The sequence below is a fragment of the Fistularia commersonii genome, chromosome 2 (assembly GCF_037954325.1).
Source record: "Fistularia commersonii isolate RoL2024-O1a breed Wild chromosome 2, RoL_Fcom_v1.0, whole genome shotgun sequence".
Taxonomy (NCBI): Eukaryota; Metazoa; Chordata; class Actinopteri; order Syngnathiformes; family Fistulariidae; genus Fistularia; species Fistularia commersonii.
Genome location: NC_141285.1, coordinates 5,157,990 through 5,180,492, shown reverse-complemented (window position 1 = coordinate 5,180,492; position 22,503 = coordinate 5,157,990). Strand labels below are relative to the sequence as shown.

Below are 22,503 nucleotides of genomic sequence, written 5' to 3'. Positions count from 1 at the left end.
CTCTCCCCATGTCAGTAACTAATTAGGATGTATCTTTGTGTGTTTGTTAGGGTCTTAGTTGGGTCATTAAATGCCACAACCATGATGTAGGGGAGGGGATGTCTCCTATTTCAGAGGTAGACTCACCTCCGAACTCTTACACACACACACACACACACACACACACACACACACACACATTCACACACGCTTGCACACATAAAACACTCACTCCCAACCCCTACTGTGTGTGCATAGGGCACCTCCGGACTCCTGGGAAACCAAGACAAAGTGGGAGACCACCCCCTCTGTCCATAGCTCAATCTAATGCCCAATTAACCTTTACCAGCTACTGCTTGGGTCACACACTCACTACAAATTCACTCACACGGATGTGAACACACCGTCACACACCAAAATGTCACAAATAGCATACTTCAACACACATCCAGGGCATATTATTTCCTCACAAACCAATACACACACACACACAAGCACACTCACACATATTGACTATGGCTCATTGGCTTATCACCTCTACCTGGGTTCTGACACCTGAGACCCTCATATAGTCTGATCATAGTAGCTGAGAGCAGTTGCACTGGGTATAAGTGACACCATGTTTCCTCCACCCCGGTGCAAATTCAGATTCCACGACAACGATACTAACTCAAAATGAAATATCAGTTAACTCACTGACTTAAATCTATGCCCATCATTTTTCGACTGTTATCATTTTGCACAAATATTCTTATTTCTCTAGTCCTATTGTCTAATGTATTGGATATATCTAATGTATTGGTCCCTGGTTTGATTCTGACAGGGAGGGCTTTGGGTGTGTATTTTGTAAGTTCCCCCATTGTCTGAGTGGATTTCCTCAGTTTTTTACGGTTTCCAGACACACTTCAAAAACTTTGCAGTAGGTTCATAACAAAACCCAAAATTGCCCAGACATATGAACTAAGGGTTCGCACCCTGCCTCTAACCCAATGACAGCTCGAATAGGTTCCAACCTAGACTTCAACCATTGTATTAAAGAGATGAGCAGAGGAAAGGTGTGAAGTTCTAGAGAAACCACCCTTCTCTTCTTACCGTGTTGGACCGCAAGGAGACCCTGCCTCCACAGCGAGCGCAGAACTTTGTCTGGCAGTAAGAGCAGAGGTTCCCACAACCATCTGCAAACTTGGTCTTCTGGCAGATACCGCATGTCGGAGCGTCATCCCGGTGAACGGTCGAGCCTGCGGCTGCCGCGGCCTGACGGATCACTGTCTCTCTGTAGCTGGACAGCTGCTGCTGGATGCCTCTGAAAAACACAGCATAGGAAACACAGGTTTATTGTTTAATGAATGTGTGGGGGACAAAATACAGTGTGTTCATGCCTGCAGGATCATTGGACACATGCGGTTCGAGCATAAACGGCAATGCATTCGGTGAGCTCTGTTTCGGTCGAGGGTGCAAATGTGTTTACAGCGGATGATGTTTATTTTTTCATATACCTCACTATATATAGCTGTCTTGTAGAGATGTTTCAATCACAAATTCATTGACTTTTTGTGTTGCTGACTTTCTGTGGCGTGGCGCAGGGGGTTAAAGCAGTTGTCCTTGAAAACGAACATTCCTGTTTCAATGCCCAGTTCATCCTAGTCTCTCGCTGTTGTTGAGCAAGACACTGAACGCCCGATCTCCCCTGGTGCTGTTTCTTAGTTGTCTTCTGCTCATGGTTCATCCATGATGGATCAAATGCAGTGGTCAAATTGCTCTGATGTTGTGCTAAATGTATACACTATGTGACAATAACAGCATTTCTTCTTTCTAATAACTTTTCAACCAAATGTACTTGATTGTTTTTCACAAGCAGGTAATATCCTGTGTTTAAGTTGGCAGGGAACTTGTTTGAAAACAAACAAAAAATAAGTTAGAAAAATAACAAGTAACGATCAAAACCCTAGCAAATAATTGATTTCTATATCAGCAAGAAAATGCTAACAGGGTGTAATAAATTAATAAACAGACATATATATGAATAAAAAAATATGTAAATGGGCCTTCAGTTACTAGCCTTTGACGCTGTGGGTCATCTGTGCTTGATTCCAAAATAAACAGCCACAGGAATAACATGGAACTTGTCAGATTTATAATGATTCCATAAAAAAAAAAAAAAAAAAAGAAAAAAAGTCATAATAACCTACCATGTTTTACATAATATTGAAAATCTTAAAATGTAAACAGAAAAATTTTGACGAACACTTTTATTTCTGAATACACGTGGTGATTCTAGTTTAATGCATAAGAATAAAGCAATGACAAATAATGATAGGAATAACCAATATATAAATTAAATTGCCAGGTGTGTGGGATCCACCTTTAACATGTATATACACGCACTTGGGCATACTGGATATGAAACTTCATCTTACTCTATTCTACTTCCTTCATTTTTGCTACATACCCATTTGAGTCCACATCCTGCAAAGACAGATGACAAAATCTGTCCTCTGTCTACACACAAGCACACATATCAAAACCTGTTGCAGAAATATAGTGGCTCACACACACACACAGCCACACACACAGGCACACACACATGAATGCACGTAGAATCTAAATATTGAAGGGATAGTGACACATGAGACATCTATAACAATTTCATGTACCACTGCTTTGGAAATTACAAACTACATCTCCAGTTGGGCGCTATGTAAAAAAAATATGTTAATTATATTAAGAGAGATACGCAATAAATATCATTTGATTGAATTCTATCCAAAATAAATGTAAACGATGCATGCAACATCAACATGATGAACTGATAATAATAATAATATTGTTATTCCTAATTTTGGGAAATAGGTTGTGTCATTTTTCATTTAAGTGTCACTAACTGCCAAATCACTTAACATATTTTTTGGGGGAAAACAAAGCTGAGTTAATTCAAAATATATAAAAAAAACAGAAAAAACATTTGTTTGTAGAAAAAACTTGAATGTAGAAAAATGAATACATCATTGTATTTCCACAACCTCATTATGATTAACCTAAAGACACTTGTGATGGACTGCGTTATTTGGTTATATTGTCATTTAAAAAAAATTGTCATCTAAAATTTTATCTACTTCTTATATTTGGACCTGAGAGTATTTATTATGATTATATAGTAATAAATGAAGGTGTAAACTGCTCCCTATTTTTTTTTTCCCAGAATAAAGCTCATCAATGTCTGCTGTCAGTCAATATAGGAAAGAGAAAGGGTGGGGTGGATGTTATAGTATGTTGATTAATAGGATTTCTATCTGAGGAAATTGAAGACAATACAAATGGAGATGGGGTGGAGGGTGGGGGACGTAGAATCACAGAAACCAGAAACGTGCATTTGTTTTTCATGTTGTCAGATAACCTTGATCGAAGGAGGCACATCAGATACTCAGAGAGAGATGTCGGAGTCAGCGAGGAAACCGACGACAAGAATGATGATACTACTACTTATACTACTGATACTACTGCTACTACAACTCATAATAATAATAACAATAATGATAATTCAACACAGTTACATATTATTTTGCTTATTATCTCTATGAAAAGGGAGGAGGAATTACATCAAGAGTGGGAGGAAACCATAACCCGAACAGGAAACCAAGAAAGAGTAAGGAAATGTCAGAGAGGGGAGCAGAAAAGGAAATAAAAGTGAAGAACAGAAGAAGGAGTCCTGTATTGGGAAGGGTAAAAAAAAAAAAGCTGAGAAGCTAAATGCTTAACGGTAGAGGGCAGGAGAGAAGAAGAAAAGTCATTATTTAAAGAGGAGGATATGAGCAGGGGTGGTGGGGTGGAAAAAAGGATTATGTGAAAGTTGTGAGGGAAGGAGGGGATCTGAGGAGACCAAGACCAAGAGTGGCTCTGTTTGTGTGTGTGTGTGTGTGTGTGTGTGTGTGTGTGTGTGTGTGTGTGTGTGTGATGAACCACTGATGAGATGATACTCTAACATGGAGACTAGGACTGGTTCAAAACAACTTGTAGGAAATACCGTTCTGTAGGTTTGTTAGATTGTTGCTCGACTATAAGTCAGTGAATCCTTTGACCTATGAAAATAGTCACACATGCACACACAGGAACACACTCAGAGAATAGGAGAGGGAGAGAGAGACGTCCAGGAATCATAAATGTCTCATGCGCACGGACAATGCTGTCAGACTGGGAATGAATGGCATGGATTACGGATTCAATGCTGTGATTGCGAATTTATCAACCGATCCACAGACCAAAACTCTTTTCAACTAGGTTGTGTCACACTACTTGGGCCATTTGGTGTCATCGAGAACAGGGTTTCCTTAAACAAGGATTGCAATTATAGGAGCAGTGCAAAGATTATTCCAAAAATCTTCCATTAAAAAAATTAAAAAAAGAAACCACTGAATGACGGTTACATTGTAATTGCAATGCGCTTGGACAAAAAAGACTTTTGCTTTAATATGCACCCAAGTGGATACAATAGTGTGCTATTTTTTTTGTCGTTCCCATAAGATCATTCTAAGGATCAAAGAGCAGTGGAAAGTAACCTTAGTGACACCAAACTGCAAAAGATGGTTCATCGTGTGAAGGCTTTAACACCTTGAAAAGATATTGAAAGACAGTTTTAGTAATGATTCACAATCAACTGATCAGTCATTCATCCATCTCGTCGCTGGCTTTGCAATCCATCGTGTTACTTACAAGGAGGGACCCAATGAAGAAGTATCCCTCTTCAGCTCAGCCATTAAATACTACAAATCCCAGCAGCAGCAGCAGCAAGGGAAAACAAAAAGAAAGCCAGACATGCGATCCGCTAACACAGAAATCAACACGGATCCTTCGGGTGTAATGCGACACGGAGGTCTTCCAAATATACCCGATGGGAGAGTCTTTAGAGACGATCATGAAAACGTTCCCTTTGCCCACACCCACTTGCACACAAGCGCACACACACACACATGAAAACACATTCACACACAAATGCATACACCTCATCCCATGTTGACTTTAGAAACCTCTGTGCAGAAAATAAATAATTTAAGTAATAAATAAATACAAGCAACCCCACTGATGATGACGTTTACAGCATCCCTAGGGCAAGATTTAGCACGCACGCTAACACAGACACACTCTCTGGAAGCAATAGCCAAAGGTGACAAAGAGGTCACCTGCTGCTGCAGCACTGCAGGATTGACTTCCTGATCCACAGCACTTACTGTGTTCCACCTCCCGAATCTCCTCAAGAGGTGATAGTGACACCGACGCTCCTGACAGATGGAACCACTTTGATTGATTATCCGTTCAAAATACAACTGATCAATATTTCATTGGCTGTCGATGGGGAAGTCGTGAAAAGGGAGGTGAATGTGGGCGCATGCCATGTGAATATGTTGGTTTACATTTAGTTATTATTATGATTATTACTGTCCCATACAGCTTTGGGAAAGTGGTAAAAGGTGGCTCTTTTCCAAAATAGCTTCTATTGGTATTAGGCTTAATAAATAAGTGCTGGCAATAAAAGCTCTCCTCCTCCCCTTCTCCTGGCTTGTCTTTCTTCTTGGCCAACTTTGTTTTTTAACTCCCTCTCCTCACTGATGTCACATCCCTTTCTCATCATTGTCTTTGTGTTTTTCTTGTCTTCTTTTTTTCAGCGAGTGTATTTCTTGAATGGGATTAAAGGTAAAACATCAACTGCAGGAACGCAAGATTGAACAGAGCAGTGACAGGTAATTACAAACCATGGCATTAAAACCATGGCATGTGTTACGGGTTTCAAGGCAGATTTAAACAGGCAAAACAGATAAATAGACTTTTGTGTTTTAAGCTTTCTCCTGTTCAACTGTTATGATATAGATATAATACCGCAATGGAGTTAATCCACTTTGTATAGGTTTGTACCCACAATATTTCTTAACAGAGAAAGATTAGCAACAAACTATGAATGAAGATTAAGATTTTTTGTCTTTTCATTTAAATCCACGTTTCCATCAACATCCTGTCAACTGAATAACTGTGCAAAAATTCATGATTTCACATCTGTTTAACCATTGAGGTAATATAGCATAAAAAAAATAAAAAAAACTGAAAAACTTACTCTTGTGTTTTGGGGTATCAATTTTTTATGCATTTGTAATTTTATTCTATTTTTTCAACTTCACAATATTTATCTTTATTTCTTTAAATTGCAAGATAATGTAGCCCAAAGTTGTGTTGAACTATGTAAAAAGGACAAAATAAATAAGTGTGTCAAAACACAACAAAACAACATTTACTACCTTGTCTATTATACCAAATCACATGGAATGCCATTTTATACTTCCTGCAGATATTGCATTGAAGACTGAACAGTAAAGGGAGTGGCAGTTATTCCTTTATTCCTATTAGACTACAGATTGGAATGCAGGAAGATTTCAGTGTCAGTAATAGCAACTAATCATGAAAACATAAAAGGAAATATCTAAGTATAATTCATCAGTCTCATTGGTGAAACAAGCTATTAACTAGCTATTCTTGGTAACAATGTTTAATTACAAGCTAAAGTTACTACATTATATATATATATATATATATAGGTGTATATATATAGGTGTATATAAATATATATTATAACTGTGAGTGAACAAAATTAAAAAATACAAATATCAGTGTGTCGTCCTTCAAGACAGTTGTCACACTACCAAATTTAACCAGGGTACTTTGACTAGTTTTAGAAGAAAACAGAAGAAAACGGAAACATCTACAGGTTGCACGTTCCCCCCCATGTCTAGGTCTTTGTGGGTTTCCTTTCAGATTCTACGGTTTCCTCCCAAAGTCCAAAAACATGCTGTGGAGACCCAAAATTACTGACAGTTGATCAACTGCCGACACGTCATTTGTGACCCTGCCTTTCACACAATGAGAGCTGGGATAGGCTCTAGCAACCCGCTAACTCAGATTCAGGATAAGCTGTGCAGATAATGAGTAGACGTTGAATGAATGAATGAATGAATGAATGAATGAATGAATGAATGAATGAATGAATGAATGAATGATCATGACATGCAAAACTCTTAGTACAAAAAGACTCTCCACCTACCCTCCAAAGAACATTTTCAACCATCCTTCCTTTTCCAGCCTTTGACTTGTCTTTCAAATTTACCGAGATAGGCAGAGCCAACCCTACACAATGTGGCACCCTAGGTGATATTACATATGGCGCACCACTCCATCTGCAACATTTAAATGAAATCGAATAGTATTGTAAGCATAGTAATATCTACTTTTAATTTACTTAAAGTGAAGGTGAATTTTTATGACTTTGTGGCGCCCACTGTAGGCCACGGTGCCCTTCACATTTGCCTACTTTGCCTGATTTGCCAGCTGGCTCTTGAGACGGGAGTTGAAAAATTATCAAATTCCATTTTCTTATCCTTCCCCATAGACATTAGAAACAAACAGCCCTATCTCTTTCCATGCAAAGATTAACTGTGAACTCACTCCAAAACCTCAATGCAACATTCTTAAACACATTAAACCCAATTTCCTTTACTTAGTTATCTTTCCACATGATCTACCCAGTGGCCAGCCAGTGTAAATATTCTTTGATATGTTTATTACCCCACGTTATACTTAACTGAATTACACATCTGACAGTACACTTGCATTTGTTTAACGTTTGGCAAAGTAGGACATTGATCAACTGTTAAGGCACGGGTCTAGAACAGTGAGAGCCAGTGAGAATATTTGTCTCCACAAATCTGTCAGCCGAGTTAACTCGTCAAATTTTCTCACATAGGTGAAAAAAAATCTTTATTGCATTCAATAACAGAGTCGGGGAAAAGCACGGGGGTACATCATTATGAGATGGGGGGCAAGAGGAGGAGAGAGGCAGTGAGAGATCAGAGAGAAATGAACAGTGCAACGGAAAAACAGTGAGGAAGCTCATTAAGAAAATGCAGAACAAATATCCATATTCAAATCAGAGACAAGGTTAAAACAAAGTGAGAATAACAGCCACACTTTTCTCAAAACAGACTTCCTCTTCATTTCCGACAAAATGTTAAATCTCTTCTCTCTTGAGCAACTTCAGATATAAACATTTGTGTGTGTGTGTGTGTGTGTGTGTGTGTGTGTGTGTGTGTGTGTGTGTGTGTGTGTGCGTGTGTGTGTGTATATATATATATATATGTGTGTATGTTTATGTGTATGTGTATGTGTTTGTGGGAGAGGATATACATTTTTTAAGCAGTCTATAACTCACAGCAGGAAGCAGAATTAACATAAAATGCCCTCTAATTAAGCTGTGTATAACAAACTGCAAACACACACATACACACAAACCAAACTCACACAAACACACACACACACACACACATACACACACTCACTCACACACACAGTAACTTGAGCTTTGCTGATAAGAGTGTCAATGAATGTAGAGTACATAAAACAGCTTATGTATTTCAGTTTTAGCCTTAAACCAATTTCAACAATGAATGAAAAGAATGAGTTAAGGTCACTCATTAATGATAGTTCACTCTCTCTCAGACAAATGGAGAATTGTCTGGTCTTGTTTCAGAGTTGGTAAGTTATTAAGTTATGGTAGTAAATGTTTTCCAATCTTTCTGCAGTACAAATGTCAACAACACACAAAAAAAGAAACCTTTAGCATCATTATTGTGAATACGCAAATCAAATTATAACCAAGCACTAAAACACCATTTTGAACAATGCACACGCTCCTGGGTATGAGAGTGTTTCATTCTTTCGTGAAACAGAATTTACAAATTGTTGTACATCACTGTTTTTCGAACACAAATGCATAAACAAATGTTCCAGAAGAAATCCTGTTATCAAGTGCTTTATATATCCACACACAAATACCTAAGGTGACAGATAAGACAAACAGTAAATTCAAAATATAACTCAATTTCTTTTTCTAAATGGAGTAGAAATATTATTTATCTATTAATCTGTCAATTTATTTATTTATCTATCTATTATTTTAGCTGTATACACTCAGCTGCATGCTCTGATCATTGCAAATGACACAAAGTAAATGCCTCATTCCATTTAGCTACTTTCCAAAATATAATATTTATTTTTCTTGCAACCATGCTTCTTCAGATTGATGTATCTAAGATCAATCTATGTTTGCTTATTAATCAACAGAACCACTTTTGTATGCCATTAATATGTATTAAATAATGTATTAATTGATTTAAAAACATACAGTGGTAATAATTAGGAAGCTTCTGTGGTCAAAAGATACTGAGAATAAAATTTGTAGAGATGAATAACAGATATTGTGAAACAGGTAAAGAGATACCACAACAATCAGTTTGTTTTGACTTTTTTTTTTACATGCAGGTGCTGGAACTTAGAAATTTCAGCTAGTCAGACTTATAAATTATATATGGCCAAAATCAAATCACAGTTGTTTCATCACCCTTTCAAGTGGAGCAGGTCTAGAATACACTCTTAATGATTTACAGAAACCCAACATTCCCTAATGAGCAAGCACTTGGCAACAGGGACAAAACAAAAGCTGCCTTTTACCAGGCAGAAAGCTTTGACTGATTCTGTCTCAACACAGGTGGCCTTCTGTTTTGACAGCTTCGAGTAGAAAGTCTTTTGAGAAGGCCCAAGTCGTCGAAAGTTGAGACTACTCATACACATGTTTTGTTTTCCTAGAGGTGCAATAAAATCATTTTTACAGTGGTCAACGGGATTTTTGTAGAAACTACAAATATTGGGTTCATTAAGATATAAGACAAGGTACATTCTATGTCTTCAGAGCGGTCAACAAGAATAAGAATAAGAATAAGAACAACTTTATTTATCCAGAAGGAAATTGTTGTGCCAGAGTTTCAAGTAAAACATAACAATAATAAATAATAGTATGAAATTGTATAAACAGTAAAAAAAGGGGGGGAGAGTAAGAAATACAAATAAAACTATAAAGTGTCAAAGTCAAGGCTATTAAGTGTTTTAAGGTCTTAAGTGCAAGATTCCCTGCAGCTGAAGATAGAGGAATTCAAAAGTTAAATTAAAATTAAAATTAATTAAAGGAATTAAAATTAAAGGCATGTTAGCCTGAAAGCTCTCCTTCACCAGTTAGACCACTTCATCAAAGGAAAGTCAATACACTTAACATTTAAAATAGAAAGTCTGTTAAGTAAACTAAGAAAGTTCATCAAGCATTATGAATTAGAAAAAAAAAAAAGTTTAGCAGCTTTTTTTTACATTAATAATGTATTTGAAGCTCCATTGTATATTCAATCTTTATGAACTTGGAGTGACATTTCTCATGTTGCTATTTAAACAATCCTTTATGAATTGCTGTTACATCAGTCTTTATGAGTTTTCATCGACATTACAAATTGTTGTGACTTTTTTTGATGAATCTTATAACTTTTGTCAAAAATGTTTACATGTGTCTTCAGCCTTACATCTGCAAAGTATTCATAAAGTGTAATGGGGGCACTTCAAGAGGCCGTGTTGGTGTCAAAGAACATTGAAGTACACGCAATGTTTCATAGTTTGGGACAAATAGGTCTGCAGCTCAGAGAAATAAACTGCGCTGGAATACAGCCATAACGGCAATAAAAGAGATTGTGTACAGGTAGAGCAAAGAAGACGTGTGAATAAAGGAAGGAAGACAGGAGGAGGGGGTGAAGAATGGTGGGGTATAAACTTTATAGTGCTGTTGGCCGGAATGTGGACCTTCACCTGGCAAGGACAAACGAAGAGGACACACACTCATGCAGATACAGCGACTGAACAAGAACATCCCATGATGGAAATCTACCCCTGACTGCGTTTCTGTTGATGTGCTGCGGTCACAAAAGGCGGGATCTACTTTGTCCAGTACACAGATTAAATAATATATGAAAATGACATCGCAGAGAAGATGGAAAGCCCAGGCCTTTATCGTTTGTATTCATGTTTTTTCTATGATAAATGTGGCCAAACTACAACCTGCGGGCCACATCCAGCCCACAGTGTTTGCTCCAGCCTGCAGGGATTCACGTGATCTACAATCCTATAAGGTATTTACATTTCAATTCACCCCATTCACCTCATTTATACCTATCAGTGCCACCAGATGGCTCACGACAATTCTCTTCCAATGCAAAAAGTCTTTTCTAACTGCGTGGCGCAAGAGATAGAACATCAGTGGTTCAATTCCGCCTCCTCCTAGTCTCTCAAAGTGTTCTTGAGCAACACACTGAACCTCTAACTACTCACCTAGCCCTGAATGATAGCAGCCTCCTGCTGATGGTTCATCCATGATGGGTTACTTGCAGAGAACAAATTTCGACATGATAAATAAAGTATAAATTATGTTGACAACAGTGGAAGAAGCCCCTTAACATGCAAGCGAATCAAGCAACCTGCCGGGCAGGCTGTATGTTCCTTCCTGAAGGACACAAAGTCACCAAACCTCCAACAAATAGCAAGTTGATGCTGGTGTTGCTTCGTTTTTTGTTTTTTTTTTATTTTTACATATATAAAAGTAGGACAGTGGAAACAGACTTTAAATACACTTCATACTTTATGCTCTCATTTTTCACCTCATCTACCAGAGGTCAGACACGGTGCTCAGGTTGAAAAATTACACTGCCTGCAGAATTATTAGGCAAGTTTTAATTTTGAGGATTAACTTTGTTATTGTACGACTACAGTGCTCTTGGTCAATACAAAATGTTAACAAACCCTCAAACCTTAACATTTTCGTAGTAAAAGCTTTGGCTTTCTTAAGAGAATATCGAAATGTACACCTTTATTAGGCAAATATTAGTGTGCAGAATTATTACCCAACTTAATAACAAAACAAAGATTTTCCCATTTCTTTTCACCTGTAAAAGTGAGAATAATAAACAAACTCGAAATTTACATTTCTGTAATTAAAAAAACAAACAAACACAGTGACTGATATAGCCACCCTTTATTTCAATAACAGTAAAACAGTCACAAACCTTCCATTCATGGAGGCACTCAGTTTGCTGATCTGGTCAAAATCAACTTTTTGTGCAGCTGTAACCACAGCCTCCCAGACACTGTTCAGAGAGGTGGATTGTTTACCTTCACTGTAAATTTCCTGCTTAAGAACCCAAAAGCTCTCAATAGGGATTAAATCAAGAGTTGAAGGAGGCCATGTCATTAGTTTTTCCTCTTTAAGGCCTTTACTGGCCAGCCATGCAGTGGAGTACTTTGATGCACGTGATGGACCACAATTGTCTGGCATAAAAATCAAAGTCTTCTTGAAAGATGCAGACTTTTTCCTGTACAACAGCTTGAATGCTTGACGAAAGTGCCTTCTAAAAATTGGCAGTAGGTTCGAGAGTTGATTTTGAATCGATTTTTAACCCGAAAAGGTCCAATTAGCTCATCTTTAATAATACCTGCCCATACCAGTACCCTAACTCCACCTTGCCGGCGTCTGAGTCGAAGTGGAGCTCCGTGTCCGTTACTGAGCCAATCTGATCCCATCCATCTGGTCTGTCAAGAGTCACTCGCATCTCATCAGTCCACAAAACCTCTGAAACATCCGTCTTAAGATATTTCTTGGCCCATTCTTAACGTTTCAACTTGTGTCTCGTTCAGAGGTGGTCGGACTTCAGCCTTTCTTAACTTGATCATTTCTCTGAGAACTGAACACCTCATACTTCTTGACACTCCAGATAGGTTGTAGTTGTGAAATATTGCAACACTGGAGGATAACAGGTTCCTGGTAGTTTCATGTTTGATTCTTCTCAAATCTTTGGTGGTTAATTTGTGTATTTTCCTCTTGACACGTTCCTTGCGACCCTATTGACTATTTGCAACAAAATGTTTGATGATTCTGTGATCACACCCAAATATCTTAGATAGTTCAAGAGCGCTGCATCCCTCTGAAAGACATCTTCTAACTTTCGGTTAAATCTCTTTTTTGGTCCATTTTTCCAGAGGTGAAGAATCTGCCTAATATTTATCCACACCTTCATATAGATTGTCGATCTCCTTAGGCCGCATTGTTACATAAATACACATCACCTATGCAATAAATCAAATAAGTATTCAAGTTTATACAGTTTGGAGTTGGAAATAATGGATCAAATGATGATATGCACAAAATAGTTACTTGCCTAATAATTGTGCACACAGTGTAAATGTGGCCCTGCAGCAAAGGTTTGCCCACCCCATTCTACATTGAAGATGAAAACATTGAGATGGACACATGTGTGTTTGGCATTAAATAACCAATGATGTGTATTCCAGATTTGTAAATCTATTGTGACATCGTATTGTGTGCTTACTATAGTGGTTTTTTTTAATGCACCAATATTTTTCCCTTGTTTTCTGGATAAACACAACAAAAATAGATTTTTACTCTCACCTACCCTGCTGTTTATCGAACTTGAACTATTTGTGGGAAAACTAAAAAAATCCCGACTACATAAGTCAACCTTCCCTCAGATACAATTGAAGTGGATGATTTGTGGTATAACAAAGTACTGTAACAAAGCGAAAAGCAAACTCAGCAGCAATCACATTGTCGTCTATTGAAACCACAGAAATTGTGAGAAATTTCACAATTAACTAATTAATATAGAAGAAAGTCCCCTGAAACTGTCACATGAAATAGTTTACAATTTTAAAAAGTAGATTTACCACCTTAATATGGCTCTCAAATTGTATTTTAGGCCATTGAGACAAAAGATGTGCTCATATCTGTGGTCATCGAGATTACGACGAGAAACCATGAATTATTTCAGTAAAGCTAAGTTTGTCAAAACATTGATATTACCATTATGTTTAAAACTTTTAAAATTCAAGAGCTGAAAATAATAAATACAGTACAATTACAACTTGCATGGTTCCAATAGCAAAAACAATTTATCGCATTTCATTATCAATGGCATTTGTTAGTTGCGGAAATAGTCATTAATGTCTATTTTTCCTCAATAATTCCGTTCCTTTTTTTTGTCATTGGGATTCTTTCACACACATGCAAGAAATGCATCCTGTGTGTTGAAGAGGCATCTCAACAGCATTGTAAATATCAGCAAGTGGCACTAATCCTCCATATGGATATACAGCAACATGGATAGAAATAATATATTTTTTCATGGAAGGGGGACCGTATAAGAAAAGGATGTGTAGATTTAAAATCCTTGTGTTTTACACCCGACTGATCTTTGCACCAAGCAATGGCAGGATCTAAATCTTGGTGTTGCTGGTACCTCTGCGTTGTGCTGCTGTCTGTGTTTATTTTGAGTTAGTCCCACAACCGCCATCCACAAATGTGCTTGGAGTGGTTGCACACGATCTCAGAAAGTAATAAAGTTCTGACAGATGGGTCGACACATTGGATTTGTTGACAGTAGGGGAGAAAATAGAATAAAACCTGCTACATCCTTCAAACGGGTCACATGAATGGTACCAATCTGACAGCTTGCCTTTGTGGGAATGATCCTCTTGAGAAGATTCTCCAGTATGAAGTGAAACTCATCACTGTGTATCCACTCATTCTCACCCCTTATGACCTCCCAGTTATTTCTGCAGGAACTTTCCATTCAGTTTCCTCTGTTGCTCTCCAAAATGGTTTGGGAGCTCTCACTGCCAGAGCCAGGATGTCAGTTCAAAGCTTAAAGTTATGGTTAAACAACTTAAAAAAAAAAGAAAAAAAGAAAGAAAGAAACAGGCCCCCTGCTCAGAATACAGCGGATGTGTCCAAAAATAAGGTGAATAAAAACAGCCGTGTCGTTCAGCCCTTGAGCGTCTTCACTGCTGCAACGCTGAATGCTGGCACTGCCTCCTCCAATCGTGGGCTTTCACACAGCACATTGGCATCAGGCTGGCAGCTTTAGACTCTTCCTGTAGTGATTCGGGCCGAGTATGAGTCACGCCACCGGTTCTTGGATCGATATTCCAGAAGCAGGCAGACATGAATCAAATAACAATGAGTCAGTGTCAGAGAAAATCACCCTGTAGCCATTTAGAAATTAAGCACTTCGACTCTAGTCTCTCGTCCTCATTTTCTCTCCAACTGTTTTAAATGTACTTTCCTCCATACTCAGCTCTCTGGGGGATGTTTTACTTGATACACATCTTCTACTTTTACTTTTGCCTTTTCCCTTCAGGGGTCGCCACAGCAAAGCATATATGTATGTCCTACATCCAACCCTATCCTCTGTATCCTCTCACACCAACTAACTTAATGTACTCTTTCACTACATCCATACATCTTCTCTTTTACCAATATATTCACTAGTCACACACACAAACATACACGCACTTTAAAAAAGTCATAAAAAAGATTGATTGGAAATCATTCTGCATCCTATTATGGACAATATGAAAAAGTTTCCTTCCTCACACATAATTTGTGAAACTGAATGGAAGGTAAAACGCATGCTGGAATTAGAAATGGGTTTCCAATCTGTGTGTGTGTGTGAGTGTGTGTGAGTGTGTGTGTGCGTGCTCGTATCTATGTGCGTGGAATCTGTTTGCAAGCAAAGAACATCCACCCACACTCGTTTAACACCTCATTAGTTGCAGAAAATACTTTTTCACCTTAACAAAGATGTGGAGAAACTGGTCATACAGCCTGCTTTGTTTTGGACTGCATTATGAAACACACATGGACAGATGGTCCTCTATTAGTAATTATTGACCTGATAAACTATGCACTCATGAAATATTACACCTACTGTATTAATTTATACAGTAAAAGTTCAAGAATTACTACGCTATGCATATTTTTAACTTAAAAGGGTCATTTAGGGTTCTTGATGGGGATGCAAATTTTTAACATACATTTGTACAGGGGCATCATTAAATCTAGTGTCTCCCTTTCGTCTCAACTTCATGTGTAAATCGATATATCAGACTTCCTTAAATGCACCAACCCACACATCCCAACCCCCACTGAATTTCCTGTTTGATGTGATTTATTTGGGCAAGTGTTATCACAGCAGTCAGTCTTTGGTCCAACGGATCAGTCCAGTTAAGAACACGCTACAGTTTACTCCAGTCATATTTGGTACAAACATCATACCTCCCAACTGCAGGGCACGTAGCACAATGATAATCTAAACTGAATGTGTTAGGGGCTCAGACAAAGTTTGTACAGTTTATAGCTGAACAGCATCACGGATCAAGAGTGGCTGAGGTGGTACAACAAAGTGCATGGCCTCCATCATATTTCACCTCCTGAATCCCAAAAGGTCTCTTTCAGTACAAAAGTCACTTTGAAATAGATCCTGTTTAATATCCCCAAAAAAGCCAAAGGGGAACAAAGCAACCATGGATTACCATCAGGGAAACCAACTACTGGTATAAAACAATCTCAGAACTGTCTTGTGTGGAACACCCTTTTTCTCCTTTGAATAGATAATAGGAGGACACTCTGATATCATTAAATTCTCTTATTTGGGAACATTAAGGCCTGCCGTTTAACTTCAGGGACAATGGACAAAGACAGGAGGATCAGATGAAATCTGCATGCTTCCATTTTTCAGTTGTGATTGGATGTGCAGCTGCAGTGTGTTGAGCCGAATCCAGCCCCCCCATAGATCAAAATAAATAAAAAACAGTGGGATCTACGAAGTCACTTGATAAATTACACAAGGCAGTAACAACAGCAAACTCTATCATGGTAATCAATTGACATAAATTGAGGTTACATGATTGCAAAAAGCAACAGCACAAGTCTAGACTGGATTTTTGGCAGTTTATTTGTTTTAAAGTACAGATATATGGACTGCGAAAATAGATATTGTATGAATATGTGTATACATATATATATACATACATACATATATATATATATATACACAAACACACAAGTGCACACACACACACACACATATATATATAAATACATATATACATATATATTTAAATACTCAAATTTATTTTTTTATTTATTTTTTTACTGTCAATACAATTTCCTACTATTATATATTATTGTAATGTTTTATGTTTTACTTGAAACTCTGGCACAACAATTTCCTTTGGGATAAATAAAGTTGTTCTTATTCTTATTCTGAATCTGATTCTGATTCTGATTCTGATTCTGATTCTTATTCTTATTCTTATTCTTATTCTTATTCTTATTCTTATTCTTATTCTTATACATTTATTGATACAGCATAATCTCAGTGCAATTCAACAATTGCTTTTAACCTATCATGGATGAACCATGATTACCAGGCAGCAGCTGACTAGTGCCAGGGTTTGAGGGGTTTCAGTTTCATGCTCTGCAACACTTGAATGGGCAAGGAAGAGCTCAGCGATCAAAACATTAATGTTTGGTTCCAAGACAAGATTGTCCAACACGTAGATTGCAATCTACTGGTCGTTTGCAATCTCTTGGTCATTTGCAAAGGCTACGCAGGTAGATCACAGAGCCCTTTCTTTTGAAATAAACTCTACCGCACACAGGAAACCATGCAACATAAAAACAGCAAGCCACAGAATTCCCAACAGTACAGGTAGTGTGGGTAGATCACATGTCATAGAGAAAATAGTTATTAATACCCCATCCATCCTCACTTTGGCATTTAGCACTTAATTGACATACAGTCCAGCTAGACTGACATCTCATCTTTTGTAACACAAGGCCAATGGTCAGCTTGCATGCTATGCCAATCACATGAGCTACTGCAAAAGACCAGTGAACTAATCACCTAATTAGCGTCTTCCACTTTATTTCTACTACAGAAGCTGTCTAAAATTGAGTTGGGGATGTGGACCATATATCAAACCCGAAATGTACCACTGCCATTGACAATGGGAGGAGGACTTTTTTGTCATAGGGTTATGAAACACAAATACACACACACACGCACACACACGCACACACACACACACACACACACACACACACACACACACACACACACACGCACACACACACACACACACACACACATACATACACACACACGCACACACACACAATACACACATGCATTCATATACACACATATACATATATGTCATATATATACAAACCTGTGTTTGTATGATAGATAGATAGATAGATAGATAGATAGATAGATAGATAGATAGATAGATAGATAGATAGATAGATAGATAGATAGATAGATATGGCCTTGTGGTATGCACTTACGTGTATGTATGTATTTTTGCTCTTTGGCGCAGTACATCTCATCTCACCTCGTCTCATGTATGTATATACATATATGTGTGTGTGTGTATACATGTATATATGTGTGTATATATATATATATAAATATATATATACACACACACATTTATACATACATACATACATATGTTACACACACACATGTATATATATATATATATATATATACATATATATGTATGTGAGTGTGTGTATATATTTAACAACAGACAAAAATGCTAAGAACTTTAGCTGACTTTCGCTCAATTTGCACAATTACCTGGAAAATAATTAGGTAAGTGTTACATACACGCTCATGTGTGTCGGAACAGGTACTGTATGTGCAGCTAGCGCCTAGCCGCTCACCATATGGCTGCAGGGATGGGAAGAATCTCTCAGCCTCGTTTTTGTTGGTTTTTTTTTTCTGCCTGTGCCAAATTCTGTTGTTCCTCCTCCATCCCTTCCCCTCACTGACATCCGTCTGGGAACTTACCATGCTGGGCCACTCGGGTGTGCTCTCACCTCCCCCCATGTTCCCCCCGTTCCACCTTCAAGCCCCCCCTTCCTGTCTTATATCACACTCACTTGTTCGTTTTCTGAAAGAATGAACGACTCTGTGGAGACAAGAGAGCAAGATAGGATCTTCTTGTATTGCTTCCATTTGCCGGAAAGGAGCATTTATACCATTAAGTGAACGATGGGGCAAATATTTAAGCAATATAAATAAGCAATAAGCAATATATATATATTTTGCTATTTAAGCAAAATATAAGCAAATATTTTGGGATTTGTTAAGCCTTCAGATAATTGGGATAGATGTTGAATGCATCTGTAAAATAATAAATTTCTGAGGAATTTTGTTGTGTTGACGAGGAACCACAAGCATTGAGAATGTGTCATTCCTTTTGTGTCAATGTGTTAGTTTTTTTGTTATAACCTTTTTTTCTCATGTTCTTCACACTTCATTTAACTTTGACTTGATGCTTAAACCATGGGGCTATTTTGGAAAAGTAAATTACACTAATTGTTCTGAATGTTATTTGAGGACAGCAGTTTGATGACACCAAAATTAAAAAAAAGCCATTCTTATGGAAGTTCACACAAAATTTTGACTAACATCAAACCTCTTAACCCCCCCCGCACCAATTCCTGCTCCCCGAAAAACACCCACATTGTTTCAACAATTTTGACCTTTTCCCTGTTACTCTCTCATATAGGCCTTTTTTGTGCTACATTGAAATTTCCTTTCTGTGTGGCTCCTCATGATGCCTGCTAACACTCTTCTGCTAACAACTTGAGTTCCAAAGTTCCCAAATACACTTTGCACATGTGATCAGTCAACTTTCCATCCAATTTCTTCAAGGTTGAAACCTCTGAATGCATAATGATAACACCATCTCTATCACGCTTTACATCTCATTTAGCAAACACAATAATGCAAAAAGGCACTCCTCAAAAAATAAGGTTGGCGATTGGAAGATGTTGGTGTGTTTTCAAGAGGGAAAAAACAACAGTATAAACAACGGATCCGTCTTAACAAATGATGCTCTCTACTCTCACCTCCCCTCGCTTCTACCTCAACCTGATACTCTTCTCAGACTCCCGTTCCACCCACTCACACCCCATTCTGCTTGTTCCCTCGTTCACGCTCATCTTCTCCATCTACCTCTCCATCCTTGCTATCAAATTGGCTGCCTCATTCTAGTCTTGGTTTATTGTGAGTCTTTGCGCAAGAATCGCTCCTCTGTTTCTCCATTAGTAACTTACACTAGCGAACAGCCTTTGAAAGGAGGGTTCCGCTATAATGACAGTAAGTGTCTATTCTGGTCGAGCGTAACACACGGTTTATCCTTTGTATCAGAAAAATAATGTCGCATCACTTTTCTTATTAAACACAATTTCAATAAGTCTACCAGGCAGATTGGTTGAAGAGTTGTTTTGTATCTGTATCAGAGGGACATTTAAAAATAAATACACAAATAAATGAATACAAAGATGATTATTATCATTATTATTATTATTGTTGTTGTTGTTGTTGTTGTTGTTGTTGTTGTTGTTGTTGTCGTTGTTGTTGTTAGAATCAAAGTTTTGAAAACTATTGCTTATTTGGTTTTACAGTTTTGGAATAGATAGATAGATAGATAGATAGATAGATAGATAGATAGATAGATAGATAGATAGATAGATAGATAGATAGATAGATAGATAGATAGATGTGAATAAATAAACAAATTCATTATTTATATGTACCAATATGTAGTTAGCCAGATTACGAAATCCCCCACGTACAAAAAGTGTTGCAACAGTTGCAAGTTTGGCTTTCACTTCAGTCGCAGTAAACAAAATGCTCAGAGACCAGTTGAATTAGTTAATGAAGCTGGAACTCAGGCCGCCCAAAAGTACCATTGTAATATAACATCTAAAATCTTCATTCTATCGTCAGTGTCTTATTTATGTTTGAATCAAAACAAAAAAAAATAGGCAGACGACCAAGAAAAGTTGTTCTTTTCAGCTCTTGACTCTAAAATAAAGCTGACAGAGGGTTGTGACCACTACCAGCCTCTGTTGCTTTTGAGATATTTTTTTCATTTTTTTTAATTTAGTTTCAGTGTTTGAGGTTTCTTGGTGCTTCAAGTTAAGTTATGGTTAGTTGAAGGTAATTCCTTACTATGTTTCCATGTGTATTTTGAAGTAGTGGCTTGCCTGACTCAGGGTTGATATCTTGCTGTTTTAAAGAAGTTTTATTTTCAGGTGATTTTTTTAAGTTTTTTTATTTGCCAAAAAAAAAAGGGATTGCTGGATCCCTTCCTTGTCAATTAACCCATTCTTTTTTCGCATGATTTTGAAAATGATCAAGGATATTGCCTGGAACAAAAGACATTTTGGTGTTTCTCTGGCAAAATCAGTGTCCAAACAACATTGCTCTCTACCTGGGAAAAAAAAAAAAACATCCAAAAGAGTCAGCTCATAAAATCCATCAGTAATGACAATTTATGGCCGTAGATATAGACTTCTTTATTGCAGTTTCTTCTTTCCTCTGTTCTTTAAGTTCAGGATTGGTATAGATGCATGAAAAAAAGGGACACTTGCTACTTCCGTTTTTGAGTTTTTTTGCTTTTATTTCCTTTTTAAATCTTGCTTAGCTTGTGATGCATCTATAGGCAGTATTGCTCACAATCTTACAAGTTTATCCTTCATATTTGAAATTGGGTAGACCATTTGCTCAAAAAGGTCCCGTACAAACATTTAAGGTCCAAATGTCAATATGCCCGGATAGAATACCACCCTGTAAAATTCCCTGGATTTTTCAGGATCGTCAGCCGCCCCGCTATGAATGTGGTGTACAGAGGGGGTAGAAGTGAGGTGTCTTTACACATACTGTGTTTCCATTAGAATTCAATAAGCTGACAGCAGCATATCTCTCAACAACCATCAGCAATCCTTTCATCAAATCATGTGTCCAGCATTCCCACCCAGTCCCGGGGTGCACGTGTGGCTCGTAGCAGGGCCTTCTCCATCTTCATGACACTGCACACATCTCATCAAGTTCCTGAGGGTGTGAATGTTTTCAAGTGGAATTGGTTAGGAGTGTCCTCATATAAGAACAAAATATTTTATGGTCTCTACAATTTATATTTAATTCTTCTCATGAGTAATGACAGTTTTGTGCCTGCTTGTAGTAGCAAAAGCAAATTACATTAATAAGTGTGAAAACAATATGGGACTACTATAAAGCAGATTCTGATGGCAAGACAAGATTCAAAACCTGAGCTGCTTTTATGAGTCAGAAGCTGTCTGCGTGTTTTTTGTTTGTTTCATTTTTTTTATCTTGATTGCATGTAAATGCAATCATGCATGTAAATTTGGCAGAAGATCAACCATTGCAACAAGCTTCAACACCACTAATTCAAAAGTATATGTTTGAGGACATTAGGTACCCCTCTGTGCCGCCCTCTCAGAAGACAACTAGAAATGCTTAGAAGGAGCAGTGGGGGAGTCAGCGAAAGTGACGATAATCACTTTATTTCTCTCATCCATAAACTATGCATTAGAATAATACCACTGTTAAAAGAGGAAGATTAACCAAAAGTGCTTTATGTTCAGGGTCTCCTTCTTGTATATTTATTTAAGTCTTACAGATCCCAAATACTGGAGCAAAAGGACAATACAACTGCATAAGAAACAAAATCTTGGCTCTTGGGCTCATAAACCAAACCTTCTCGTTGTTTATACATAATATTTTTGCTCTGACCTCGGCAAATTACAAGGGGTTCATGTGTGTAAAATGAATATAACACCGAGCCTACAAATTAGAACTGTTAACACTAACAAGGGTATAATCTGTTACTTGGACAGGATTTTGGTTAATTGAGGACAAACACAAAAATCTCTGAAAA

General features: G+C 37.6%; 1 protein-coding gene across 9 annotated transcripts in view; it reads right to left on the bottom strand.

The window, feature by feature from the left end:
• Positions 1-22,503, bottom strand: part of rims1a (regulating synaptic membrane exocytosis 1a) — a 124,709-nt gene that overhangs the window by 89,129 nt on the left and 13,077 nt on the right. For all 9 annotated transcript variants that reach the window (XM_086165134.1, XM_086165075.1, XM_086165099.1 and 6 more), the window contains exon 3: positions 1,072-1,282. In XM_086165134.1, coding sequence (XP_086021260.1) covers positions 1,072-1,282 — 211 coding nt within the window. The remainder of the gene's footprint in view (positions 1-1,071; positions 1,283-22,503) is intronic.